General features: G+C 32.4%; 3 protein-coding genes and 1 pseudogene across 3 annotated transcripts; all 4 read left to right on the top strand.

Moving 5' to 3' along the window:
• The first annotated feature begins 2,033 nt into the window (after window positions 1–2,033).
• LOC146905412 (F-box/FBD/LRR-repeat protein At4g26340-like) lies at window positions 2,034–3,510 on the top strand. Its single transcript, XM_085728534.1, has 4 exons — window positions 2,034–2,789; window positions 2,902–3,039; window positions 3,127–3,406; window positions 3,488–3,510. The coding sequence occupies exons 1-4, from the start codon at window positions 2,034–2,036 to the stop codon at window positions 3,508–3,510; spliced, it is 1,197 nt and encodes a 398-aa protein (XP_085584660.1).
• An 830-nt stretch (window positions 3,511–4,340) lies between these two features.
• Window positions 4,341–4,948, top strand: LOC146905413 (serpin-ZXA pseudogene; annotated as a pseudogene).
• A 9,421-nt stretch (window positions 4,949–14,369) lies between these two features.
• Window positions 14,370–15,175, top strand: LOC146905414 (uncharacterized). Its single transcript, XM_085726732.1, has 2 exons — window positions 14,370–14,823; window positions 15,141–15,175. The coding sequence occupies exons 1-2, from the start codon at window positions 14,370–14,372 to the stop codon at window positions 15,173–15,175; spliced, it is 489 nt and encodes a 162-aa protein (XP_085582858.1).
• A 2,688-nt stretch (window positions 15,176–17,863) lies between these two features.
• LOC146905415 (serpin-ZX-like) lies at window positions 17,864–27,635 on the top strand. Its single transcript, XM_085728535.1, has 4 exons — window positions 17,864–18,396; window positions 18,494–18,501; window positions 25,891–26,511; window positions 26,656–27,635. Exons 1-4 carry the CDS (start codon window positions 17,874–17,876, stop codon window positions 27,421–27,423), a joined length of 1,920 nt encoding a protein of 639 aa, XP_085584661.1. The 5' UTR covers window positions 17,864–17,873; the 3' UTR covers window positions 27,424–27,635.
• The last annotated feature ends 302 nt before the right edge of the window (window positions 27,636–27,937 follow it).

Genomic DNA, 27,937 nt, shown 5'->3' on the forward strand with positions numbered 1-27,937 from the left:
CATAAAAGAGAATAAAGAGATAGGAGAAAACTGAGTCTAAGTCTTAAGCCATTACTGTACAAGAGAGTCCAATTGATTCTTAAATATTAAATATTTTATTCCTTAAAAAAATATTAAATATTTTATGATAATATATTTTAAAAATATTAAATATTTTATGATAATATATTTTATAATTCTTTTAGATATTCTTTTTTAAAAAAAATAATATTTTTAACCAGTTCACATATGACAATGTGACATTGCACACATTTGACCATTAACAATTTTAATTATCTAACAATTTTAATTATCTATAGTGAAAAATAAAGAAAAAAATGATATTTTAAAAATAATTATTGAGACAAATCGAACATATTATATACTAACATTTCTCTTCATATATTAGTAAAAAAAATTATGTGAATAATGGACATAGCTAAACCCCAACTTGTGGGCATGGTCGAAATTAAGCACATGAATAAATTTGCAATTAATATTCATAATTTTATCTATGTAGCTAATGTTTGTAAAAAAAATAATAATCAATGTAGCTAATGTTAATTGGTTTTTTTTTTTTGAGTAATAATTTTAATTCGTTGATAAGTAAATGGACCCGCAAATTTTCAAAGGTAAGCTAGAAAAAAAACTTATTTTTTACAGACAAACATTGGTGAAAAACTTTCGCTAGAGTCCAATAAAAATAAATAAATTTTCCCTAGAGTAGAAGGAGAAACATTATGTTATACGGAAAAAAAAAAGATATATAAAGAGGAGAAATCTTCTTTAAATAAAAAATAAAAGAGGAACCTTAACACAAGAACTAGTAAAGACTAAAGACCCATGCTTTCGGATAAGTCACATAACATTTGCGGTAATTATGTATTGTCCATACCAACTGAGCTAAGCTCACGATAAAAAGAATAGATTGTTATTGTTGAATGTTTAAAGATATTAAAAGAAAATTATCATTATTAATGTAATGTTTCTATTAAATATTTTTCTATTATTTATACAAATATCTGTTAAATAGTTGAATCGCATCAGTTGTGAATTTTATTTAATTATATATCCGAAAATAAATTTTTATGTATATATATAAGAAAATCGATATGATAAAATTTTGAAAACTCATGACAATTTTCAAAATATCAAAATTAATATGTGTTTCTATTAAATAAATTTTTATTTTATATGTAAAACATTGTTCATTGTTTGCACCCCTCTCGTTAAATATTGAAAACTCATGACTATTTTCAAAATATAAACATTAATGTAGTGTTTCTATTAAATAGATTTTTATTTTATATTTAAAACACCGTTAAATATTTGCACCGCACTCGTTGATGTGTTTTTATGCTTATGCGATTGTCAAATTGATAATTTTTCGAAAATTCGTGACTATTTTCATAATATCAACATTAATATAGTGTTTAAATGTTTCTATTTTATTTGGTCAAAAAAAGTGTTTCTATTATATATATAGCGCAATGAAAAAGTTGATATTGAATTTTGAGAACTAATGATTATTTTAAAAATATCAACATTAATGTGGTGTTTTTATTGATTTTTTATATGCAAATTAGTGAGATTAAAAAATTAAAAGAGATGAGGATAAATTATTTTCATATGTAATTAAATATTTATTTTTAAAATTTTCCTTACTTCATTTCTTGATTTCAAATTTTCCATCCCACTTTCATGTTTAATGTTTAATGACCTTTCATATGACTATTTCTTTTGCCTGCATGCTTGGGAAAATGAAAATAAAATTTGGGAGATAAAATTGAGTATTGGAAAATGAAAAAAGTTGATGAGTCTTAATTGAGAGAAGACAAATAAGATTAGTAATGACTTTCCATTGGAAATTAATTAAACTTCTTATTATTGAGTGACAACGGCATCAAGAAAGATGAGAGGAAGGTGAAGAGTTCTTATGCAATTTATTCAACGAGGTTCGCCCCCTTCAACTTTATTAATACAATTTCAGTTATAACAAACCCATTTTATGTGCTTCTCCTTCTCGTGTGAAATTGTGAAAACTTTCAATTTCAATGGCTGAAGATATAATAAGCACGTTACCAGACCCTATTATTTGTCACATTCTCTCTTTTCTCTCAACTGAAGAATCCATTGCCACGAGCATTCTTTCCAAGAGGTGGAACCATCTCTGGCTTTCACTTCCGGTTCTCGACTTCAGCAACCTTGTACTAGAAGGTCCAGATGCCAATTTTCGCTTTAACGACTTTGTGTATTCCGTTTTATTCTCCCGAGATCCAGCACTTCCAATTAAGACTTTCCGTTTTGATGTTCATTACGATTATAGCGACAGTATCAATCTTGTTCGCATTCCAAGTTTCACTAAATGGATCAACTTTGTGTTGCAACATGGTGTTGAGTACCTTGACCTCCGTTTAGGCATGACTGGCTGGGACGCAGAAAAATGTTTACCAAAGTTACCCATCACCATTTTCACCTGCAGTACGCTTGTAGTTCTCAAGCTTTGCTTTTTCTGGGCGAAGCAAAGTATTTCATCGGTTGAACTTCCATTGCTCAAAACTCTTCAATTAATTTCTATAACTTTCTGGGAAGAACCAGATCTAAGGTTGCTTTTAGGTGGCTGTCCAATTCTCGAGGATTTAACGATATCTCAAATCTATTATGAGTCTGAGGTGGACTCTCAAAGCTGTGACAAATGGAAAAACTTTAGGTTAAGTAACTTGAAACAAGCAGATGTTGATTCCTCTTATCTTCATTTTCCATTCCAAGCACTTCAAAATGTGAACTCTTTGTGCATTGAAATTCCTCAGGTTTGATTACTATATAAAAAAAAAAAAGAAAATGTCATTTAATATTTATTTTGTTTCTTTTGGGAGTTTTGCAGTGATTTCTGACAATATGTTATCTTTCTAAACATTTTAGGAGTATTGTTGTAATGATGCAGTTCCTACCTTTCATAATTTGACCCGCCTTGACCTTACCTTTCTCAATTACCGTTGGCATATGTTAATAGAGGTTCTCAAACAGTGCCCTAAGCTTCAATACCTTAGGCTCAATGAGGTTTTTGAAGAATCATATACCTGATTTATCTTTTCACATCACACATTTATGTTTAATGTTATTTAATTTTATATGTATTATTAACAGACTGAGACGAAGGAAACATCGACTGGAATAGATGACCAAGAAAATTGGGTGGATCCAGATTTTGTTCCGCCATGCTTTTTATTACACCTTAAAACTTGTCATCTTTTCGGCTTTTTAGGCTTACCGGGTGAGCTTTTTCTAGCAAAATACATTTTAAAGAATGCAAGAGTTTTACAAACCATGAAAATCGGGACCATTGGACAGCTCAAAACAAAAAGACTATTATCCTCAAGTCCAAGGGCCTCTTCAACATGTAAACTTACATTTCATCGTGATCCATGTAAGTAATAGTTACTCTATCATTCCTGTCATTTCTATAGCTTCTACCATGCTATTTCTAAATTTGGGAACTTTGATGTAGGTGAAGAACTAGAAGAAATGTGATCCTTAAATGATCAGGTACTTGCTTAACTATTTTTACTTTTAGTTGTTTATTACGTCACATCCAAGTTGGTCCATTTTCTGAGTAGTTGTATACTATATTGAAATTCTGATTTGGTACCTTCTTATTTTTTCACACTCAAGCAATGAAAAAGATACAAGAAAGCGGCTACATTCTAAAAATAATCCTTATTTATCGCTCTTTTGATATTGTGTTGATGTTTTAGCTGTGAAATTTAAGGACTTAGAAGTACATGATTTTCTTCAAGCTAAAACATAATAATCTTTCTCTTTAATCTCATTGAACTACCCTTATGTTTTTCCTTTTGCATATGTTTCTCCTGCAATAGTACACCAACTAAAAAATACAAAATCTTCCATGTTCTTCCTTCTACCTTCTCCAATAGTGAAGTATATTTACATCAACAGTCGCAACAAGAAAGCTTTATCCTACTTAGTGCGGTCGGCTACATAAATCAAATTGTGCTACGTGTCAAACCACTTAAATCTAGTTTCTACCATCTTATCTACTATAAGTGATGCCCCGACTCTTTCTAGTGATTCAAGATGGCAACAGTTGGAGACTTTTCCTACCAGGGCAGTTTATAAGTATATTTTAAAATCAGTTTCTTAAATGATTGTCAAAGTTTCATACTTAAACTGATAGGCTAGCATTAGCTGCGATATAATTGGGATTTTGGTGAGTCATGCCATATATTCATCCAGTGACGGATCCAAAAATTTTAATAAGTGGGGTCAAGTTATATCATAAAATATTTATAAACGCGTAAGCGTGCGAAAATTATACAAGTTATATTTATAATTGCCCTAAAATGTTTATTAGAGCTTTTGATGGTTTTAAAGTTCTTGGTCTTCCTTATAAGCAAGGTGAAGATAAGCGTCAATTCACTATGTACTTTTTTCTTCCAAATGTAAAAGATGGGCTGCCAGCTTTGGTTGAAAAGGTGGCTTCTGAATCTGAGTTACTACAACACAAGCTTCCTCTTGATAAAGTGGAAGTAGGTGACTTTAGGATTCCAAAGTTCAATTTTTCATTTGGAACTAAAACTTCTGATATGCTAAAGGAGCTAGGTGTGGTTTTACCTTTCTATGCTGCTGGGCTGACAAAAATGGTGGACTCCTCTGTGAGTAAAAAGCTTTTTGTTTCCAGTATATTCCACAAATCTTTCATTGAAGTAAATGAAGAAGGCATTGAAGCTGCTGCGGTAAGTGCTGTAACTATAGGACAACAATGTGGAACTATTCGTTGTCCAACTCAAATGGATTTTGTAGCTGACCACCCATTCTTATATCTCTAATTAGATATGATTTGACCGGAACAATCATCTTTGTTGGACAGGTGCTTAATCCTCTTGATGGGTGATCTTAGCAACCCACAATGAATTGGATTGTCAATAAATAAATAGGGAATATGTTTTCTGATTGAAATGTATTATTTATGATAAGAACAGTACTAAATTTTGATGTACACGATCCATGTGTGAGTGACATGTAGAGGAGTTTGTTTGAATATATTTTATAACCAAGTACTTTTTTCAAATGTTCGCAAGAGTATAAGAATAGGTTGTGATATTTTCAACTTGATGTTATCTATCTGCATACATCCTACCTTACTTTGACATTATTATGATACCAATAGAGTATATGCTAATTAAGTCATCAAAGTGGGTCAGCAAATTAATTAGGGAAAATGGTCATGTGTAATCTGATCCAATAGTTGAGAGAATATAGTGAGCAGAAAATATGCCCAAAGATTGTTATAAAGAAAGATCAATTAAGAGATAGGCATAAAAATGATGATTGGAATTGGTTCTACTCTCTCCCTATAATTCTTTCCTCTATTTGGCCTTTTAGCTGCCATCACTTCAATGCATTTTCTCTAAATGGCTTAGTGCCAAATTTTCCGTCTATCATCTATTTTTCCTTAATTGTAATCACATCTCCTAGGTGTATTATGTTACTATACTTGATTGTTTGAGAGTAATATTGAAAACCGATTGTGTCCTTTTGGCGGAGATCAAGGTAGTGCCGTGGACTGGATCAATGTAAACATGCCTTTCTTATGATCGACAAAGTGTACCACCAATGTCGAAACCGCCAGATTGAACCTTTCGTGCTGTGTCGAATCCTCCATCGCCATCCAAGCCACCAAATCTGATGAGCTACGTAGTTGCTGCCATGTTTGCCGCTAACAACAAGTACTAGTATACGGAGTATGGGGTTGTGTAAGGCAATGTTGCAAATATGGTGGGGTGGGGAAAACTTGGTGAAGAAACACAGGCTCAGACCAATTGCTTGCATTTAGGATTATTGGTGGTTCTTAAACATGGGAAAATATCGAGTTATGGTACTGTTGTTATACACTAGAACCAAATTGCGTTGTAAGATGAATCAGAAATCTCACAACATGTGATGGTATTACATATACTATATTAGCAACACAAGTGTTAAAGCTATTAGTTTTAGAGATTCAACTTGTTGTAAGCATTATTGCTTGGAAAATTCTATGGTACGAAGTCATTATAATGACTTTTCTGATGAAGTTAAACCGATTTTCACAAGGTTCTAATCCTTCAATTAACAAAACCCCCTATTTTCTTAGAAATCCTAAAAATTAAATCTTTATAAAATAATGTTCTTCGATTTACCCGGAAAACAAACTGAATAATGAAAATTCTAAAAAATCATCTCCATACCACTTTTCGCCTTCAACACATAGATTTCCATTTGTGCACTAAAATTGAAATTCTCCTGAATATTTTATATGAGGACTGATTTGTAATAAGGTAAAGTTTAGTTTTAGAGTGGTCCACCAACATGACACTAGTTGACATGACATCAACAATTATACTATTGACTAAACAAAATAACTTTTTTTCCTTAAAAAAAAACAAAATAACTTTTTCAAAAAAGTCAGTTTTCTGACTGCACCGTAGAAGCACCCTTGTTGCTTACTAGACCATCGACCCGTGCTAACACACATGTCATATGGAAAGTAATATTTGACGGTAATAAGTAATAAAATAGTTTAGATGAATGTCATAATTGTCATATAGTATTTCATAATATTAAGAAGCATAGACGTTGGTATTGTACCATAACATAATTAGGTTAAAATTATGTTAAGTATATCGAGACGGGTTAACATTTATAAGTAAGAGATTCCCCAAAAAGTAGCATATAATTAGGAACATAATTTTATAATACTTTAGATAAACATTAAATGCAAAAGTGTGAAGGGAAATTAGGTTAAAATTAGGTTGAGTATAGCGAGACGGATTAACATCTATAAGTAACGTAACATAATAGGTTAAGTATAGCAAGATGAGTTAACATTTATAAGTAAGAGATTAGGTTAACTATAGCGAGACGGGTTAACAATTATTCCTTTCCAAAAAAACAGCTTATAATTAGGAACATAATTTTATTTTACTTTAGATAAACATTAAATGCAAAAGTGTGGAGGGAAAAATTAGGTTAAAATTAGAGATGACATTTTGCATAAATTAAATCTAGGGTTAATATAGTAAAGTCACACGAAAAAATTAGGTTAAATCTAAAGTTAATATTGCGTCACTGGTTAACATTTAGAAATAAGAGATGACATTTTGCATAAATTAAATCTAGGGTTATTATAGTAAAGTCACGCGAAAAAATTAGGTTAAATCTAGTGTTAATATTGCGTAACGGGTTAATATTTAGAAATAAGAGATGACATTTTGCATAAATTAAATCTACGGTTAATATAGTAAAGTCATGCAAAAAAAATTGGTTAAATCTAGGGTTAATATTGCGCCACGGGTTAACTTTTAGAAATAAGAGATAATTTTACAAATGGAATCATATAGGTTATCAATCCCTCCTGTACGCAGTATCTCCAATTCTCCATGGCGTACAACAAGTGGTACTTTGTCTTTTGGGCACCAAATTAGATGGAGGAGGTGTGAATGTAATCCTGGCTCCTCATAATTTCGACTTTTCATTTTAGTTATAATCCTGATTCACTTATAACTATGTAAGGCAAAATGAGCATATTATATGACATTGTGTTTTGTCATCTTTGAAGCTAGTACACATTATTTTGGCCTTTTACCTACAACGTTTGTGTTAGAGCTACTACCATATTATAATACATCAATAATATATACAAAGAATATAACCCCTTCCGGCTTTTTCTTTGCCCTTAAATTTTAATACAAATAACACGTATAACAAATAGATAATAATAAATTTAAATATTAAAATAAAAGTGTAACAAATACGATATGATTTTTTTCCTTTAACATTTAAAAAGTGCAACAAACTAGATGGGTATATTTTTATACTTACTTTTTCATTATTGCAATTATATCCCTAAATAATTTTTTTTATAATAAAGATTGTTGTTGGTGTCATTAATTTTTTTTAAGAATTTAGATTATATTTTTTTGTTATATTGTTGGTGTCATTGAAATAGATAATCATTGTTAGTTTACTTTGTTATAACTTTCATCAAAATAATTTTTTTTTTCAAAAAAACACTGTTAATAATTTTCAAATGTTTGCGCAATAAAAGGAGAGGAAAGGCGGGCACGTGAGTGCCCGTCTTTTCGCTAGTTAGTATATAAGGGTTAAATATGTTTTTTATTCCTATAAATATATCAATTTTTTTTAGTCCCTCTAAAAAATTTCTTCGACTTTTAGCCCCAAACGTTTTCCATATTAACTTTTGGTCCCTACTTTTAAGTCAACTTATATGTAGAATTTATATTTTTGAACAAAACTAATATAAATTTATAATATTATAAGAATCGCTAAAAAAAATTAGAATTTTTTAACAAAACATGTATTAAATATGAAGTTTAACCGTCAAACATATACAAATTCATATTTAATTAATGTTTTGTTAAAAATTCTAAATTTTTTTGGGAGAGTTTCTTATAATATTATAAACTATTTAGCAAAATTTTGTTTAAAAATATGAATTCTACATGAGTCTACTTCGAAGGAAGGATCAAAAGTAAAGATGGAATTTTTTTGGGGACTAAAAGTCGAAGAAATTTTTTAAAGAGATTAAAACGAAAAGTTGATATAATTTTAAGAATAAAAAAATATATTTAACCCTTTATAGTATAGACCGTGACATGACTTCATATATGTCCAAGAATAAATGTTCTTTATTTTTTTAACAAAATAAATGTTGGTTATTGTTGAAGTTGGATTTATTGCATCCCATTTTGAGTAAGCTATGACTACATAATTGTTATGCTTGACAAACTAGAAAAGAATTTGTGGGTACTAAAACCTTACCAATCAGCCTCGCTCATCAGTCTTTCTCCACCTTCTTCGAACAAGAAACATGTCTTCTACTTCAACTACAACGTCATTATCAAAAAGCTTAATGTCATAACATACAGTGTCTTTGTTATCCTCTTTCAATGAGATGTAAGGATCACAATATGAAATATATACCACCTTTCAAGTATCATCATGAGCTAAATAAAAAAGAAGTAGTTGAGTTGTTCTTCAACTCTGATAACCTCTTCGTTGGAGTTGATAACATTTCAAATGACTTCTTTATATTAAAAAATTTAAATTTGGTGCGTGTAGGCATATGTAGATGAGAGAAAATGATATGAGAGAAATTGTTAGAAGAGGAGAGTAAGAATTGTAATTTCTATTTAGAATTTGTAAAACAAATTTAGACAAAAATAAAATAAAAATGAAAACATAGTTGAATGCCACCATCTAGGTGGAAGCCATGCCATTCTGAAAGAGAATAGCTCAATCCCAAATGGTGTTAACGTGGTGTGTGTTCATTTTAGCTCTCTTTACATTCAATCTCTTACTGGGTAAAATTCAAGTGAGTCTTATCACCATTTTATATAACATAGGATCCATTTTCAACGTGTATTATTCACTTGAATTTCTATCAATAAGAGAGTGAATGTTAAAAATGGTGTTCATAACGCTCCTTGTTTGTGGTAATTGTTTTCAAAGGTTGGATTGTATATTTTTAAGGAAATATTAATTGGCGTGATCTTTTTCGTTATATTTGAAAATAAAATATAAAATATTGCATTTGATTATACATATAAGTAACCTCCTCAAATTAGGTCAGTTGATATCTTCCGTGGTTTCTTCTTCTTCTTATTCTTCTTTGTTGTGCCGCAAAAAGAAGAATGAAATTTGTTAAACTATATACTCCTTGTATCATTAAGTAACTTGTTGCAGAGCAAGTTACCAACATTAGATAACTTGGAGAGCAAGTTTCCTTGTGATTCCATAGAACCTTATTATGTACTAGCTTTACTTGATCTAAAAGTTAGTTACAAGTTTGTAAGGTTCATGAACTGTTATAAATAGCATTGTTGTAATAGTTCACACTCTCAATTGAATAAAATCAGAATTTTCTCTCATTTTCTCTCTTTCTTCTTCATCAAGATTCAATTTTCTCTGAGTTTTCACCATGGATATGGTGAAGTTTAAGATGGTATCAGAGCTCCTCTGAGCTCTGCTGCGCATCGTCTTCTTCATTTTTTCTTTCTTCAGTTTTTTTCTGCTTCTTCTCTGATGGTGCGTGGTAACGCCGCCGTGAACGGTCGTGTTCTTGGAGGTCCTGTTATTCCTCCGATTCTCGATCCGTCTCAACAACATGGTAATGTCTATTACGTTCACGCTTCTGATGGTCCTTCCTCTGTTGCTATCACTCCGGTATGGAACAATTCCAATTATCATTCTTGGGCGCGTTCAATGCGCAGAGCTTTAGGAGGGAAGAACAAATTTGATTTTGTTGATGGATCAATCCCTGTTCCAACGGATTTTGATCCAAGTTTCAAGGCATGGAATCGTCGCAACATGCTTGTTCATTCATGGATCATGAATTCGGTTGAAGATTCCATTGCACAGAGTATTGTTTTCCATGAGAATGTTGTAGATGTTTGGAACAAACTTAAAGAAATATTCTCTCAAGGCAATTACATTTGAATTTCTGAATTACAGTGTGAAATCTTTGGTTTGAAGCAAGATTCACGCTCTGTTTCTGAATTTTTCACTGCTTTGAAGGTTTTGTGGGAAGAGCTTGAAGCTTATCTTCCAACACCGGTTTGTGCATGTTCTCATCGTTGTACTTGCAATACCGGTGTGCTCAATGTTAAACATCAACATGAGATTACGCGTTCTATTCGTTTTCTCACTGGTGTCAATGATCAATTTGATCTTGTGTGTCATACCCTAATTTTGGACCTAAAAATACTTGCTCAAAATGTTTTTCCATCTTTGATATGTGTCTATCACTCTTGAGAGATTGCCAATTTGATATTGTTTACCCTGATATTTTACTATGTTTTAGTTGCATGTTTTACTGTCTTTGTTTTGAAAATTTTTCAATTGTGACTTTGTCTATGTTTTCTTGCATTTCAAGCCATCCAAAAGGTTTTTCTTGCATATCAAGTCATTTGAAATTGTCTCTGATCAATTGCATATTTCTCTGCATTTTATTTCAATGTTATTTGCAAAAATTCATGAAAAAGGGCATTTTAGTCATTTCCTGCATTCAAACTCATTTTAGTCATTGAAAATTGTCTCTGAGTCTTTTCAATTTGTTTGTATAAATTCTTGTTTCAATTCCATGTTAAAATCCATTTCAAAGATTGCATCTGAGTCATTTTAGGTCAGTTTAGTCCCTAGGGGCATTTTGGTCATTTCACATAAAATTTTGACGAAGGGAGGTTACTTTGAAGTACCTCATTTGTGTAGTTGGTTCATTTTAGTCCTTTTGTTGATTTTATTTTTGGTTTCACTTTACGTTATTTTCAAATTACCAATTTTAACAAATTTTATTATTATTTTCATTTTAGTCCCTATTTTCTTTTATTTTCATTTTAGTCCTTTGTGTTATTTTCCTTTTAGTCCTTCAATTTCTGTTAATTGCATTTTAGTCCTTTAGTTTATTTTGCAGTCCAGTCCTTTAGTTTCAATAATTGCATAACAATCCTTCAATTTCCAAAAATTGCAAAAAAGGTCCTTAAGTCCCAAACTCAGCAAGGCCGAGTTAGTTACAGGTCCAAGCACAGGTGTCAAGTTTCTATTGGTCCAGTCGTACACATGGCAGCTTATAAATAGCTACAACAGTGCAATCCCGATGAATACGCGCCACATCACAACAAACACCTCTGGAATTTCTCTCTCTGATCTCAAGGATCAAAGCTCAAAAAAATTCTAGAACTTCAAGAACATTCATCAAGAACTCAAACCCTAACCGTTTTCAAACCTTCAATTCCAAAGCAAAACTTCACAAATTCGCACCAGTTTTTACCAATTCCACAGTAAACAAACTCAATTCACGATCCATCGCAACAAATTCGAAGCAATTCTCAGAGATTCTTCGCGGAATCTTCATCATCGAATCACTCACTTCGCAATTCAAGTGCAGATTTTTCACTGACAGTGATGAATCAAACACGATCACGAAGGGAAGCTTGAGAGAAGAAGAAAGATCGAATTGAAACGGTATCGGTTCCACAAATTCACAGAGAAGCAGAATACGAAGGAGAAGAAGAAAACAAAACCGGCTTATTTCCGGATTTTACCTCGAAGATTCAGGTGAATTCAAGGTTTTTCCGTCGAGTTCGTTATCCTCCGATTAAAACCTAGGTAAGCATTTCTTCTCTCTTTCTCTTCTCTCTTTCGTTTTAGGTTTTTGTTCGAATCGAAAACTGTAGATCTGCTCCGATCTAAGCCTCTCCTTCAAGAAATAGTTTCAAAATCGTAAAGAGGAGGAGAAGGCGAGTTCAAACATGTAAAAAGCTTTGAAAAACCACTCCGGTACGGTGGCGCCACCGGCGAACCACCGTACCAGCGCCTTTGAACTCGTCGGATCTCGCGAGGAAGAAGATCGGAGAAGACGAGGGAAGTTGCAGAGCTTCTCTCTCTAGAGAAGCTTAGAGAGAGAGGGAGAGGTGTGAAATGAGGCTTGGACCGGTTTATGCGCTTTTATAGAATGTAAACCGGACCGGTTCATGCGAACCAGTCTGGTTTAACTTTGGTTCATCCTATCCCCTTCCTCTTGACCGTTAGATCTATCTCTTGCTTACGTGTACGCTTTAGATTCATTCTTTCTGTGCACCTAAACCTGTGTATTGTGTGTCTTGTGTTCCTAGCCATCAGATCTAGGGTTTTGGAGGAAGCGGATCAATCCAACGCCTTTGAGGCGTTTGGATGATCTGAATCCAATCAGAACTCTGGGTTTGGGCCTGTTTGTTGTAGATCCTGTGGTTTACTTGTTTTTTTGCTATTTCTCACACTGCCTTGTGATATTTGCACCTCTGTCATGCTTAAAATTTTTGTGAAAAATCTAAAATAATTCATGCATGTTTCTTGTTAATTTTGTGATAATTTTGTAATGTTTTTGTACATGAAATCTAAAATGATAAGATGATTTTCTTGCTTATCTGTGATGTGTAGTGTTAAAATCTTGTGAAAAATTGCATGATCTTGATCCTAATTCTTGATACATACCTTTGACTTGTGATGCGTGAATTTGTGATGAGTTCACCCCTGTGTTTGATGTGTTTTTACTGAAAGTTAATGTGTTGAGGTTAATTACTTGTTTTATAAGTCATGTAAATAATTGTTTGTGAAAATAAAGTGCCAAATGTGTCTAAAAGTGTGTCATAACTCTTGGCTTGAATATATTCCTATAATTTCCACATTGTGGCTACAATAAAATCTTTTGAAAAGTGTTATGATGAGAGAATTATAGGTCATATGCATATTGAGAGGTTATGGTAAATTTTTAGTGTATTTTGGCACTTTATTCTTGTTAATTTTACCACTTGTGTTTAGCACTTTCTTGCCTTATTATATCTTGTGCTACTAACCTTCTATTTCTTGTTTCATGCATTCCATAAGCATCTCATCCTCCATCTTATATTCTTAGCTTTTATTTCTTGCACTTTAACTTTCATGCCCAGACTTAGCATGTAAAACTTAGGGATTTTGTAATTTTCCTTGTGCTTTTAAATTTTTGCAAGACCATAGCATGTAAACTAGGACATATGTAAAGGACAATGGACTCTAATGATGTACACCGACACAAGCACCGACACATGCACACACATCACATGGATACTTTAGATGTATGTTTAGGAAATGTATGCTTTAGATGTATGCTTAGGAATCGCGATACTTAGAAAAATTCTCTTTTCCAAAAAACATGAACAACTTCACTCAAATAATTTTCCAAAGAAACCTTGGGATCAAAATCCCATTGAATTTTCCCTTTATTTTCTTAAACAAAAACCTTAATGAACTTTAATCATACTTAGACTTCTTTTTTCGCAAAATGACTAATTCCACCTCATATTTTCCAAATCTCATGCCCTTGAGGCCTCTCTCTCTTATTCTTCAAAACTTCATTTTCAAAATTAAAATCAACCAACAAAAACAAAAAACATTTTTTGGAAGAGAACTACATGGAGTTTGATCCCTTAAAAGGGTATGTAGGCAAGAGGTCAAAACCTCTCCAAGTCCAATAAAACAAAAATCCAAACACATTCTTCTCCCTCCAATTCTTAACCTAGCAAACCCTTAGGTGTAAATAACATTTTTCAAATAGAATTTAAAAATAAAGCGCGCGCGTAGAAAGTAAAGACGGTTCCTATAGGATACTATAGTCGTTGTGGGTGCCTAACACCTTCCCATGACGAAAACAACTCCCGAACCTCGATTCTCAAGGGTTTTTCTTATTTTTCCCTTCCCAAGGAAAAATGAGATACCAAAGGTTAAAAAGGTTCAAACTTAATCAATGTTTGACACCCGGAAAACCAAGATAAAACATTGTGCGTTCCCAAATTTTGTTGATGAATCCTTTACCAACTCTCAACAAGATTTTATCAATGGTATTACAACATGAAAGGCAGTTTAGAGTCTCTATTCCTATTGATGGATCTAAGATTCTCATCAATGCAGTGAACTTTCCTAAGCCCCAAGGAAGAGGACGTGGCTATGGAGGTTCTTCATCCACTTCTGGTGCAAAACATGTGTGTTCTTTCTGCGGAAGAAGCAACCATACAGTTGATACTTGTTATAGGAAATATGGTTTTCCTCCAAATTTTGGCAAGAATTATGCCACTGCTAATAATTCTTCCCTTGAAGTGCATGAAGAAAGGGAGGATCTGGATGATTCAAATAGTTGCAAAGGGAGTGATTCTTTTGGTATCACAAAGGAGCAATATGAACAGCTGGTTAATCTTCTTCAAACTCAGCAGAGTTCTTCTAGCAAGGTGAACCATGTCACTAATCATGTGACATCAGGTATATCCAGACTCTCATATGCTTTGAATCATTCCAGTTTTGGTTCATAGATAGTTGATTCAGGTGCAAGTGACAACATATGTTCATCTATTAGAGTGTTTGATTCTTATCAATCAATTAAACATGTTCATATCAAGCTACCAAATGGTAATATGGCCATAGCAAAATTCTTTGGCATAGTTCAGTTTTCTCCAGGACTGATTGCCAAAAATGTGCTATATGTTGCTGAATTCAAATTGAATTTGCTATTTGTACCTAAACTATGTGTTGATAGTGATTACATAGTAACTTTTGATAATGATAAATGTTTAATACAGGAAAGGAGGAACTTGAAGATGATTGGTTTGGCTGATTTGATAGAGGGATTGTACTTCCTTGCCACACAAGCTTCATCAACCAAGCCTCAACCTGTCATAGCCTCATCTCAAACCAGTGTGCAAAGTTCTTCTTTTCTGCCTCATGAAGCCTTATGGCACTTCAAATTAGGTCATTTGTCCAATAATAGGTTACTTAGTTTGAAACAATCCTTTCCTTGTATTAAGATTGATGAAAATTCAGTCTATGATATATGTCACTACTCTAGACATAGAAAATTACCTTTTCAACTCAGTGTAAATAAAGCAAACAAATGCTATGAAATGTTTCATTTTGACATATGGGGTCCTGTTTCTATTCAATCTATTCATGGTTACAAATATTTCATTACTGCTCTTGATGACTATAGTCGTTTTACCTGGATTATTCTTTGTAAATCCAAATCTGAAGTCCAAAATCATGTTAAAAATTTCATTATCATGATAAAAAATCAGTTCAGTTGCAAAGTTAAAACTATAAGGACAGATAATGGTCCTGAATTACTCATGCCTGATTTCTATTCTTCTAAAGGTGTTGAGCATCAAACAAGTTATGTTGAGACTCCCCAACAAAATGGGAGAGTAGAAAGAAAACATCAACACATCTTGAATGTTGCTAGAGCACTACTTTCCAGTCAAAATTACCTAAACAGTTTTGGTCTTATTCAGTTTTGCATGCAGTTTACATCATTAATAGAATTCCTACACCTCTGCTGCAAATCAAATCCCCTTATTTTCTTAGATTTGATCAAAATCCTGATCCAAATGATTTTAAAGTTTTTGGTTGTCTTTGTTATGCTTCTACTTTTCAAAATCATAGAACAAAATTTGATTCTAGAGCCAAAAAGTCCCTTTTCTTAGGTTACAAGCAAGGTGTTAAAGGAGCTGTTTTTCTTGACCTTACACCAAATCCATTTTTGTTTCTAGACATGTGACCTACCATGAACATATTCTTCCTTATACTAATCATAACCAGCCTTTTCAATGGCAATACTATTCAAATAACCCCATTGCTTCTGCCATTGAACCTGAACCTATTGAACCAATTAACAATACAAATCTTAACCAGTAACAATCTGACACAACCAATGATATCCACCCTGACATTTATGAACCTGAAGTAACCCCTAACATAGAGGTTAACAATCATGATCCACTACCTACACATACTTTACCTAACACTAATTCATCATCACTGAGAAGGTCAACCGGAACCACACAAAAGCCTACCTATCTGTCAGATTATGTGTGCAATTCCTCTAAAGAAGCAGCTGATTCATCATCTTCAGGTATACTCTATCCTATTAATCATTTTCATTCACTCAATAGTTTGTCTCCCTCTAATCAAAAGTTTGCATTAGCTGTTACAAATACTTCTGAGCCTGCCAGTTACAATTAGGCAAGCAAAAGTGACTGCTGGGTTAAGGCTATGGATTCTGAACTTAATGCTTTGGAACACAATAAAACTTGGATTTTTGTGGATCCTCCACCCAATGTTAAACCTATTGGAAGTAAATGGGTGTATAAAGTGAAGCATGAGGCAGATGGGAGTATAGAAAGGTACAAAGCAAGATTGGTAGCAAAGGGTTATAATCAAGTTGAGGGCCTTGATTTTTTTGACACTTTTTCACCTGTAGCCAAGATTACTACTGTCAGAACTCTTCTTGCTATAACATCTATTAACTCATGGCATTTACATCAATTGGATGTAAATAATGCCTTCTTACATGGAGATTTATCTGAGGATGTTTATATGTCTGTCCCTCAAGGTGTTGTCAGTCCTAAACCAAATCAAGTGTGTAAATTGTTGAAATCTCTTTATGGTTTGAAACAAGCAAGCAGGAAGTGGTATGAAAAATTGACTGGTTTTTTAATTAGTCAAGGGTATAAACAGTCTGCTTCTGATCATTCCCTCTTCACTCTGCATTCAGACTCTATGTTCACTGCACTCCTGGTTTATGTAGATGATGTTATAGTAGCAGGGAACTCTTTAACTGAGATTCATAAAATTAAGCACACTCTTGACACAGAGTTTAAGATCAAGGATCTTGGTCAGCTTAAATATTTCCTTGGCATAGAGGTGGCACATTCTAAGACTGGAATCAACATCTGCCAAAGGAAATATTGTCTTGATCTTATTCATGACACTGGATTACTTGGTTCAAAACTAGTATCAACACCACTTGATCCATCTATCAAACTACATCAGGACACTTCAAAAGCATATGATGATATTCACAAAGCCCTTGCCAGCTAAAAACTTCCAGTCTTTCATTCCCAAGCTTAACATGCTAGATATTTACCATGCTAAGCTTGAGGGTGGGTGTTAAACTGTTTACTCCTTGTATCGTTAAGTAAATTGCAGAGCAAGTTACCAACATTAGATAACTTGGAGAGCAAGTTTCCTTGTGATTCCATAGAACCTTATTATGTACTAGCTTTACTTGATCCAAAAGTTAGTTACAAGTTTGTTAGGTTCATGAACTGTTATAAATACCATTGTTGTAATAGTTCACACTCTCAATTGAATGAAATCAGAATTTTCACTCATTTTCTCTCTTCCTTCATCATCAAGATTCAGTTTTCTCTGAGTTTTCACCATGGATATGGTGAAGTTTAAGAAAATTTTCTCGAAAACCAATCGATCTTGCCTGCCACTTCACGCTCTTCGTGTGCAACGTCATGCTTTGTTTAGTCATGCTCGCCCCAAAAGTCATGATACCGAAGACAACTACGATTGATATCCAAATCGATCCCACTAAACATCAGCAGCTTCTCGACTTCCTCCGATCTGAAACCGCCAACAACAACCGTAGCAGTGTTTCCCTCACCATCGCCAAACATCTTTTCTCCAAAGAATCTAACCAGAACAAGAACATTGTGTTATCTCCGCTTTTGCTCCAGGTTGTGCTAAGCATCATCGCTGTTGGCTCTGAAGGCTCCACACAACAACATCTTCTTGACTTCCTCCAATCCAACTCTACCGATCAACTCAACTCCTTCGCCTCTAAGCTCGTCTCTGTCATTCTAAAACACAGTGCTCCTGCTGGCGGACCACATCTCTCTTTTGTCGATGGTGTGTGGGTGGAAAAAACCATTTCTCTTCAACCTTCGTTCCAACAAATTGTGTCTAGTGATTATAAAGCAAATTTGTCTTCTGTTGATTTCAAGAACAATGTATGTTTCTATATCTGCTCTCTTTTCACTACAAAATTCAAATGCATGCCCTGATTTAGTTAAAATTTTGTATTGCAATACTTGTGAAAAGAACTCAACTTATTATCTATTTGAATAATTGATTTTGAATTTTGATATAGTTTTAAAGGCAAGTGAAGTGGCCAAAGAAGTGTCATAGATGTATCTTTTTTTCTTTCTTTCCGAAGAGTTCATACTTTTGTATTTTAATAAATTTTGGTAAACTTCCTCTAATTTCTTTAACAACTCATGATATCTAACACCTGCTAAGGTAATGGAAGGATATATATATAGAATCAGAAGGAATATAGTGGTAAACATTAAATCTGGTTGGGCACACGAACATTTAATGCCACACTACTACTGCATAGCTTTCTTCAGTCTTCACTTTGTGTTCCTCCATTGACTCAAATATTCTTTTTATGTGTAATTTTTTGTGAAATTAAATTATGATATGTACTCCCTCCGGTCTCAAATATAAGAAAAGATTCTTTTTTTAGGTTCATTGAGTACTTAATGTATCTAGTCTATATTGTAAAGCAAATACATTAATTATTCAATGAACCTAAAAAAGGAATCTTTTCTTATATTTGAGACCGGAGGGAGTATTTTTTTTTGTACTTGCATGGTAACATTATGCTGAGAAATTATAGACAATGATTAAATTGTAAATGTTAGTTTTATCATGAAACTTTTGATATTATGTTACTTCAAAGGCCTAGTACCTTCCAAATGATTCTGACCAAGTGATTGAAATTTGTTTCTTCAAATGAATGGTCAATCTTTGGGCTACATTTTTAGACAGTTTTCTCAATCACAAATTCACAATTGGATTGATTTGGGTTAATTAAGTAAATGATCCCTATAAATATTCAGAATTATGATTTTAGTCCTTCCAAAAAAACACACCTTTCATCCCATGTAAGATTTTCCTTTAGCACTTTTAAGGACTACAAATGTTGATTGAAATTTTAGAAGGACTAAAAAATGCGTTTTTTGTTTTGAAGGGACTAAAAATGTAATTCTGAATATTTATATGTATCTTTACTTAATTGACTCTTTCAATTTTAACCTTGATTATCCATTTTTCAAAACCAGACCCACTTCATTTTATGAACAATGCACAATCTTGCAACAATTTATTTTCTATCGTATGTAATTTGGCACATGTTAAGAAGTTTAAAGTAGTAACTTTGCATTAAAATTTGTACATTTTGTATTAAATATATAACTTTTTAATAAATAATTAAATATTTGTAAATATAATTTTCTAGAGTTTTTCTATCATGTGCAATCTTTCACACTTAAAGTAGTAATTTTGCATTGAAACTTGTACATTTTGTATTAAATATACAACCTTTTAATAAATAATTGATTGATGTTGCAAATTTAGAAAATGATTATGTGGCATTACGATTGATGTTGCAAATTTTTATTTTATTTTATTTATTTAATTTAGAAAATGATTATGTGGCATTCTGATTTTTAAAAAAATTAGTAATTACACACGTGGCCTTGACTAGGTCAAAATTGACCAAAAGGATCAAAGTTGCAAAGGGGCTAAAACTAAGGGGATCAAAATTGTCATTTTTGTTCATAGGGGGTCACAATCGTAACTTTTTCAAACTTAAGCGGGGGGTGGTGCGCTTTAACCTAAAATTTAATTGTGGTGGTATGGAACAAAATTTCCACCAATACAATTCATGGTTTTCCATCAAGAATCAACATATTTGATGGAAAACCACCATTTACATTCATTATTGCTTTGCAAGAAATTATGAAATCAAACACACTTCACTCGTGTTTCCAGAGACAATTACCCTCCATAATCTCTTGTGTTTCCCAGAATCACAACTAGGATCTCGATGCCAATTGTTAGTGCAACACATATTTCTTGCATATCCAACAACAATCAAAGAGAAATAGAGAATCTTTATAGAATGGTGACTCATTTAGAGAGATGATCAATATAAGTGAGAGAGAGGAGAGTTTGTTTTAACTATACTTTCCATTAGTTACTGAATGGTGAATTTTACAACTTATTTCTAGAAGTAACTTGTTAGTTAAGAACTAGTTTAACAAACCAACTAATTTTCTAAAGAAACCCTTATCTTATTCTGACTAAATTTTATTCACTTTATGGATTAACTAACTCAACAAAATGTTGGTTAACTTTGATATTATACATATTAACTTCCGCTCTCAATTAATAGTTGAGAGGTTTGGTCCAAGCATCATGTTATGTCTAAGACATGTTCGCTTTTCATAGTCATTTGTTGGGATTGAAAATGAAGAGATATTTTAAAATATTAAGAAGGATAATTGAACTTCAGTTAATAGTATTTTCCCATATCATTCTTCTATGATAAATGCTCTTGCTCGACATTAGGATCGTCCTGTCCTTCAACATGTTCGTTGGCACCAACCCTCTGATGGTTATATCAAAGTCAATGTGGATGGTTCTTCCTTTAACAACCCATGTAATGTGGATTTTGGTGACCTCTTGAGAGACTCTAATGGGACTTGGATTTTTGTTTTTGTGATACATTTATCGAATATGTTTGCTGAACCCTGACCATTTGGCGAGGCTTAACTTTCAATTGGCATGAGACTTGGTCATAAGTATCTTATTTTGAAATTTGACTCTAAAGCGGCTCTATTTGATTGAAGATGTTCATAACTCCGATTTTCATCCTCATGAGACTATTCTTTTCCTCATTAGGAAGATCTCCTCTCATCCTTGGACGGTCTCCTTTATCCATACTTTGAGATAAGACAATGAATGTGTTGATTAGCTAACTAAGTTTGGGGCTATGAATGTTGACCAATGGACTACATGGACTTCTCCTCCTTCCCCAGTTAGTTTTCAATCTATTAACTGATTCCTTTGAGGTCTTTAGGCAAAAAAAAATTGATTAATTTACTTGTCTTTCCGTTCCCGCTGATAAAAAATCCATTTGTTCTCAATTGTCATTATTAAGCTAATTGCATAACTATATGGTAACTAGTAGTGACATCCTCTTATTAAGGACACACATTACCTTAACCTTTAACAATGATCTAAAATATTCATCGAATTGAAGATATGCTACTTTTATAACATGTTGACACAAATTTCATATGTTATTCTGTCTCTATAATTGATTATTCTTTATAATTTTAGAGGCATTTAGTCGTGTTAATGAATGTCACGGCTCTCCACTTGTTGCAATCACAAATTCTATCCATGAATTATTTGGTTATGGTTTTGCATAAACTGAACCAAGTTGTACATGAGATAATTTTTCATATTGTCGGTTGTGGGGTGCAACCACCTGTCAGGGGTGGTGATAAGTGGTGGCGAAGCGGTTCTTCCGTCCATCAGATTAGGGCAACAAATGATATTGCTGGGACAAGGTTGTTGTTCTTTGGCCATTTTTAAGTGTTCAGATTTTTAGGGAGGGAGATTTTTAACTAGGTGAAAAAATGGTGGGAAACTGCTCTGGTGGTCGTCGAAAGAGTTGATAGTTGTTAGTGCATTAAAAGTCACAGGAAATCCGAGACGAGAGAATAATTACGTTGGATAAGGACTTTGGAGAGGAACAATGAGAATCTATTGGGTTGTGGACCAGTGTCGAACATGATCTTTTGCTTAGTTGGCTCTTGTCATTTACCTATCATTTCTAACAAGGCCATCCTAATCAAATTGGAGGTCCAACTCTTATCTATACTATATATAAATGAAATTACCCCTTTCAGCACATTTTTGAGTTGGAATTTTCTTTCCAAAAATACTCTTAATTTTAAATACAAGTAACACATGTAACAAATAGATAAGAATAAATTTAAATATTAAAACAAATGTAACAAACACGATATGAATATATGTTTATCTGTTTTTTTTCCCTTTATTATTTAAAAAGTATAACAAATTAGATGAGTATATTTATACTTACTTTTTCATTATTCCAACTAGCGGAAAGACGGGCACTATCGTGCCCATGTGTCCGCTCTTTCTACTGCGCTAACGCATGTGATTATTTTATTATGTTTGTTTGTATAATTTTGATTAAATTTTTTAAATTTTTAAATATTAATGTAAATTATTGATATATTGATTTATAAACAAAATATTGTCAAGTTATATAACAATTATTTATGAAGTCAACATATTTTAGTTTGTCTGCATATAAAATAAAGAAAAAATAATGATCTTCTATTGTTTATTCTAATAGTAATTAGTAACATCATAACATAAATGTATAGATGACATTTTATGTAAAAGAAACATTGTTATGATTGCGATAAAAGAATATCTTAAAAAACTACATTTTTCGTAAAGTCTTCATCTTCTCCTTCTATTTTCCTTCATTAATGAGAACTTTTGTTGAATTTTGAGAAACTCCTCTCGATAGAGCTACATATAATTGACCATGACTGAAAACATCTCGTGGAAGATAGATTCCGACATTGGGAATGGTCTGCCCTTTAACATTATTTTTTGCTCACATTTGTTACTAATATTTTTTTAAAGGATTTAAAGTCCAATCTTTAACATAATATTTTGCTCACGTTTGTTACTAATATTTTTTTCCAGAGGATTTAAATTTCAATCTTTAACATTATATTTTGCTCACGTTTGTTACTAATATTTTTTTTAGAGTATTTAAAGTTCTATCTTTAACATTATTCTTTTCTCACGTTTGTTACTAATCTTTTTTTAGAGGATTTAAAGTCCAATCTTTAACATTATTTTTTGCTCACGTTTGTTACTAATCTTTATTTTAGAGAATTTATAGTTCAATCTTTAACAATATTTTTTGCTCACGTCTATTACTAATCTTTTTTTGGAGAATTTAAAGTCCAATCTTTAACAATATTTTTTGCTCACGTTTGTTACTAATTTTTTTTAGAGGATTTAAATTCCAATATTTAACATTATTGCTCACGTTTGTTACTAATCTTTTTTTTTAGAGGATTTAAAGTCCAATCTTTTCCATTATTTTTTACTCACGTTTGTTACAATTGATCAAAGACTAAGGATGAGTAATTTATATCAATAAAATAATACGGAATATTGTTTTTTGTGGAAGGGATATGAAAATACTTGACAATCTTTGTCGGTTGTATTGAGGGGAACAATACAGATGTACAACATAAAAGCGGCTGATAAAAAAGTAACATGAGTTGTTGTTTTGTTCTAGTTTTTTTGTGAGTTTGATCTTTGGTTAATAGAGGTAAAAGAGGGTTAACGGTGACGATATTAGTGACATGGATTACTAATCCACGTATTATTTTATAATTGGCTATTTGTATTTAAAATTAAGGGTATTTTTGGAAAGAAAAGTCCAACCCAAAGGTGTGCTTATAAATAAAAAAAACACACTATCATAGTTTGTATAAGCAATTATAAACCAGCAAAGTCAAACAATTCTTAAAATTCTTCACAAAAAAAAAATCTTAAAATTAATCGTAAATAATTTGAATCATAATCACTTATAAACCAGCAAAGTCAAATAATCCATAAAATTAATCAACTTTGATTAGTTGTAACTTGAAAGGAAAAAAAAAACTTGCAGATTAATTCTGAATTCTGATGCAGAGGGCGGAGAGAGGTTGAGAAAAACTAAACAATGCAGGAACGAACTATGAACTGTGAGAACCCTACTTAGTAATAGTGCTAACAAATCTTTTTCTAAAAGATTTTGAATCATAATATTTTGCTCACGTTTATTACTAATATTTTTATCAGAAGATTTAAAGTCCAATTTTTAACATTATTTTTTTCTCATGTTTGTTATTAATCTTTTTTTTTTTGCTCACGTTTGTTACTAATATTTTATTAGAGGATTTAAAGTCTAATATTTAACATTATTTTTTGCTCATGTTTGTTACTAATATTTTTTTAGAGGATTTAAAGTCCAATCTTTAACAATATTTTTTGCTCAAGTTTGTTACTAATATTTTTTTAAAGGATTTACAGTCCATTTAATATAGTGCTAACAAATCTTTTTCTAAAAGATTTTGAATCATAATATTTTCTCACGTTTGTTACTAATATCTTTATCAGAGGATTTAAAGTCCAATTTTTAACATTATTTTTTGCTTAGTTTGTTACGAATCTTTTTTTTTTTTGCTCACATTTGTTACTAATCTTTTATTAGAGGATTTAAAGTCTAATCTTTAACATTATTTTTTGCTCATGTTTGTTACTAATCTTTTTTTAGAGGATTTAAAGTCCATTCTTTATATTCCAATCATCATCGGCTATTATTTTTGTGTAAAAAAAAATTAAAAAAACTCATAGACTCGTGAGAAATAAAGCAGGAAAAAACATAAACTTTGGATTATTTTTTTTCATAAGTGATTATTGTTCAACTTTGATTTTCTCAAATTCTGATTCATTCATTCATTCTTCTAACAAAAAAATAGTAAAAACAAAGCTTGAATTGTAATGTTGACGGAAAGTAAATTTCTCGATGGATAAAACAGAAAGATATTCAATTCAGGAAGTGGATCTTAAAGATATTCCATTCAATGTTGCTTCATAAGTATTAATCAAGTTCGTGAGCCTTGGAACTTTCTAATTTTTTAGAGGTGATGAGATGTGATCAGAGGGTACTATGATGAATTCTGGATCGATTTGAATTCATGAGAAGAGACATAAAGAATGCAAATATAATTTTTAAACTTTGTGAGTTTGATCTGTTGTTAACGGTGGTAAAAGAAAGTTAACGGTGACGATTAGTGACGTTGATTATTAATCCACATGTTATTTTATAATTGGCTATTTGTATTTAAAATTAAGGGTATTTTTGGAAAGAAAATTCCAACCCAAAAGTGTGCTGAAAGGGGTAGTTTTCTTTATATATAGTATAGATTATACTCTTAAACAATTTTTTCTATAATAAAGATTATTGTCTGTGTCATGAAAAAAAAAAGCAAGACACATTTGTATTTTTATTTTTAATCAAAACCAAAATTTCATAAAAAAAATACCGTTCATACTTTTCAAACGTTAGCGCAATAAAAAGAGCGGAAAGACGGGCACGGAGTGCCCGTCTTTTCGCTAGTAGGAATAATTTGTCTCTAATTAAATAAGAACATACTTTTTTTTAAAGAGAAATCTTCTATTTAAATTATGAGTAACGACCGTAAACATCAATATTCTAATCAATAACATCAAAATTTATTAAAGATGTTGTTTAATTTCGCAGCGTTGAAGTTGAAGCAATGAATAATATTATGAGATAATTAGCAATTAACAAATAAAATTCTAAATTAACAAATTAGCAAAAAAGAAGAATTAATTAGCAATTATTCCGGAAAAAAAATTATTTAACATGTCAGCAACAGTAGAAGACGTCATCAACCGTAGAGCTGGTTGCATGATTATTCCTAGTATGATGTCATCAACAACCATGTCAACATATAATTGGCTGGCTGTTATCCATTTATCCTTGCCATTTTTACCATGTCAACATATAATTGATAGCACCGACCTATAATTTTCACATATTGCTATTTTTATAAATACTAGAAGCTCCTCAAATTAGGTCAATTTAGGTCTTTCGTCTTCTTTTTTTTCCTGCAAAGAATGAGGTTCTCTCGCAAAACAATCGCCATCGCCAAAGTTGTTCTCTGCTTCTTCGTGCTCAACATCGTGGCTTGTTTAATCATCCTTGATCCAAAAGTCATTTTTCCGAAGAGAACCATAAGCAATATCCAAATCGATCCCACTCAACATCAACAGCTTCTCGACTTCCTCCGATCAGAATCCTCCCTCGCAAACAACCATAGCAACGTTTCCCTCACCATCGCCAAACATCTTTTCTCCAAAGAATCTTATCAAGACAAGAATATGGTGTTATCTCCACTTTCACTACAAGTTGTGCTAAGCATCATCGCTGCTGGCTCCGAGGGCCCCACACAACAACAACTTCTCAACTTCCTCCAATCCAAATCCACCGATCAACTCAACTCCTTCGCCTCTATCCTCGTCTCCGTCATTCTACAAAACGGTGCTCCCGCAGGCGGGCCTCATCTATCTTTCGTCGATGGTGTATGGGTGGAAAAAACCCTTTCTCTTCAACCTTCTTTCAAAGGAATTGTGTCTAATGATTATAAAGCAAATTTGTCTTCTGTCGATTTCAAGAACAAGGTATGTTTCTATATCTCCCCTCTTTTCACTACAAAATACTTATGCATGTCCTGATTTTGTTAAATTTTTGTATTGCAATACTTGTGAAAAGAACTCAACTATATATTTGCATAATTGATTTTAAATTTTGATATGGTTTGAAAGGCTATTGAAGTGACCAATGAAGTGAATTTATGGGCTGAAAGAGAGACAAACGGTCTTATCAAAGAACTTCTTCCTCTAGGGTCGGTCGACAACTTAACTCGGCTAATATTTGCTAATGCGCTGTACTTTAAAGGAGAGTGGAATAATAATTTTGATGCTTCGGATACAAATGCCTATGATTTTCGCCTTTTGAATGGAAACTCAGTTAAGGTTGACTTCATGACTAGTGAGAAGAAGCAGTTTATTAGAGATTTCGATGATTTTAAAGTTCTTGGCCTTCCTTATAAGCAAGGTGAAGATAAGCGTCAATTTACTATGTACTTTTTCCTTCCAAATGCACAAGATGGGCTCCCAACTTTGCTTGAGAAGCTGGCTTCCGAATCTGAGTTACTGGAACACAAGCTTCCTCTTGATAAAGTGGAAGTAGGTGACTTTAGGATCCCAAAGTTCAATATTTCATTTGGACTTGAAACTTCTGATATGCTGAAGGAGCTAGGCGTGGTTTTACCTTTCACCAATGGAGGTCTTACTAAAATGGTGAACTCTACTCAAAACCTATGCATTTCTAAAATCATTCACAAGTCTTTTATTGACGTAAATGAAGAAGGCACCGAAGCTGTTGCAGCCACCGCATCTGATGCAGTCAGTATGGGTTTTCCAACTCGACTAGACTTTGTAGCGGATCACCCTTTCTTGTTTATGATTAGAGAAGAATTGACTGGAACAATCATCTTTGTTGGACAGGTGCTCAATCCTCTTGCTGGGTGATTTTAGTGTGCCACACTATCTTGGATATTTGGATCACCAATAGATAATAGGGAATTTATTTTTTAATATATCACGTGTTTATGATGAAGATAGTCCTATATTTGGATATGATCCATGTGTGGGTGATATTTTTTGCATATTTTTCTGACAATATGATGTTAGTAAAATGGGTATGTGTAGATGATTTACCTGCCTTTCCATATGTTTCCATATGTCATAGATGTTTTTTTTTTTTTTTCTTTTTCTTTCTTTCTTTCCGAGTTCATACTTTTGTATTTTAATAAATTTTGGTAAACTTCCTCTAATTTCTTTAACAACTCATGATATCTAACACCTGCTAAGGTAATTGGAAGGATATATATAGAATCAGAAGGAATATAGTGGTAAACATTAAATCTGGTTGGGCACACGAACATTTAATGCCACACTACTACTGCATAGCTTTCTTCAGTCTTCACTTTGTGTTCCTCCATTGACTCAAATATTCTTTTTTTGTGTAATTTTTTGTGAAATT

The sequence above is a fragment of the Medicago sativa genome, chromosome 7 (assembly GCF_051527215.1).
Source record: "Medicago sativa cultivar Bolivia chromosome 7, Bolivia_mono, whole genome shotgun sequence".
Taxonomy (NCBI): domain Eukaryota; kingdom Viridiplantae; phylum Streptophyta; class Magnoliopsida; order Fabales; family Fabaceae; genus Medicago; species Medicago sativa.

Coding starts and splice junctions, on each gene's coding strand:
- LOC146905412 (XM_085728534.1), top strand. CDS start 2,034: ATGGCTGAAGATATAATAAGCACGTTACCAGACCCTATTATTTGTCAC. Junction 2,790..2,901: donor TGTGCATTGAAATTCCTCAG/GTTTGATTACTA, acceptor TAAACATTTTAG/GAGTATTGTTGTAATGATGC. Junction 3,407..3,487: donor TACATTTCATCGTGATCCAT/GTAAGTAATAGT, acceptor ACTTTGATGTAG/GTGAAGAACTAGAAGAAATG.
- LOC146905414 (XM_085726732.1), top strand. CDS start 14,370: ATGAATCCTTTACCAACTCTCAACAAGATTTTATCAATGGTATTACAA. Junction 14,824..15,140: donor CACTAATCATGTGACATCAG/GTATATCCAGAC, acceptor TGTTTAATACAG/GAAAGGAGGAACTTGAAGAT.
- LOC146905415 (XM_085728535.1), top strand. CDS start 17,874: ATGCTCGCCCCAAAAGTCATGATACCGAAGACAACTACGATTGATATC. Junction 26,512..26,655: donor CTGTCGATTTCAAGAACAAG/GTATGTTTCTAT, acceptor ATGGTTTGAAAG/GCTATTGAAGTGACCAATGA.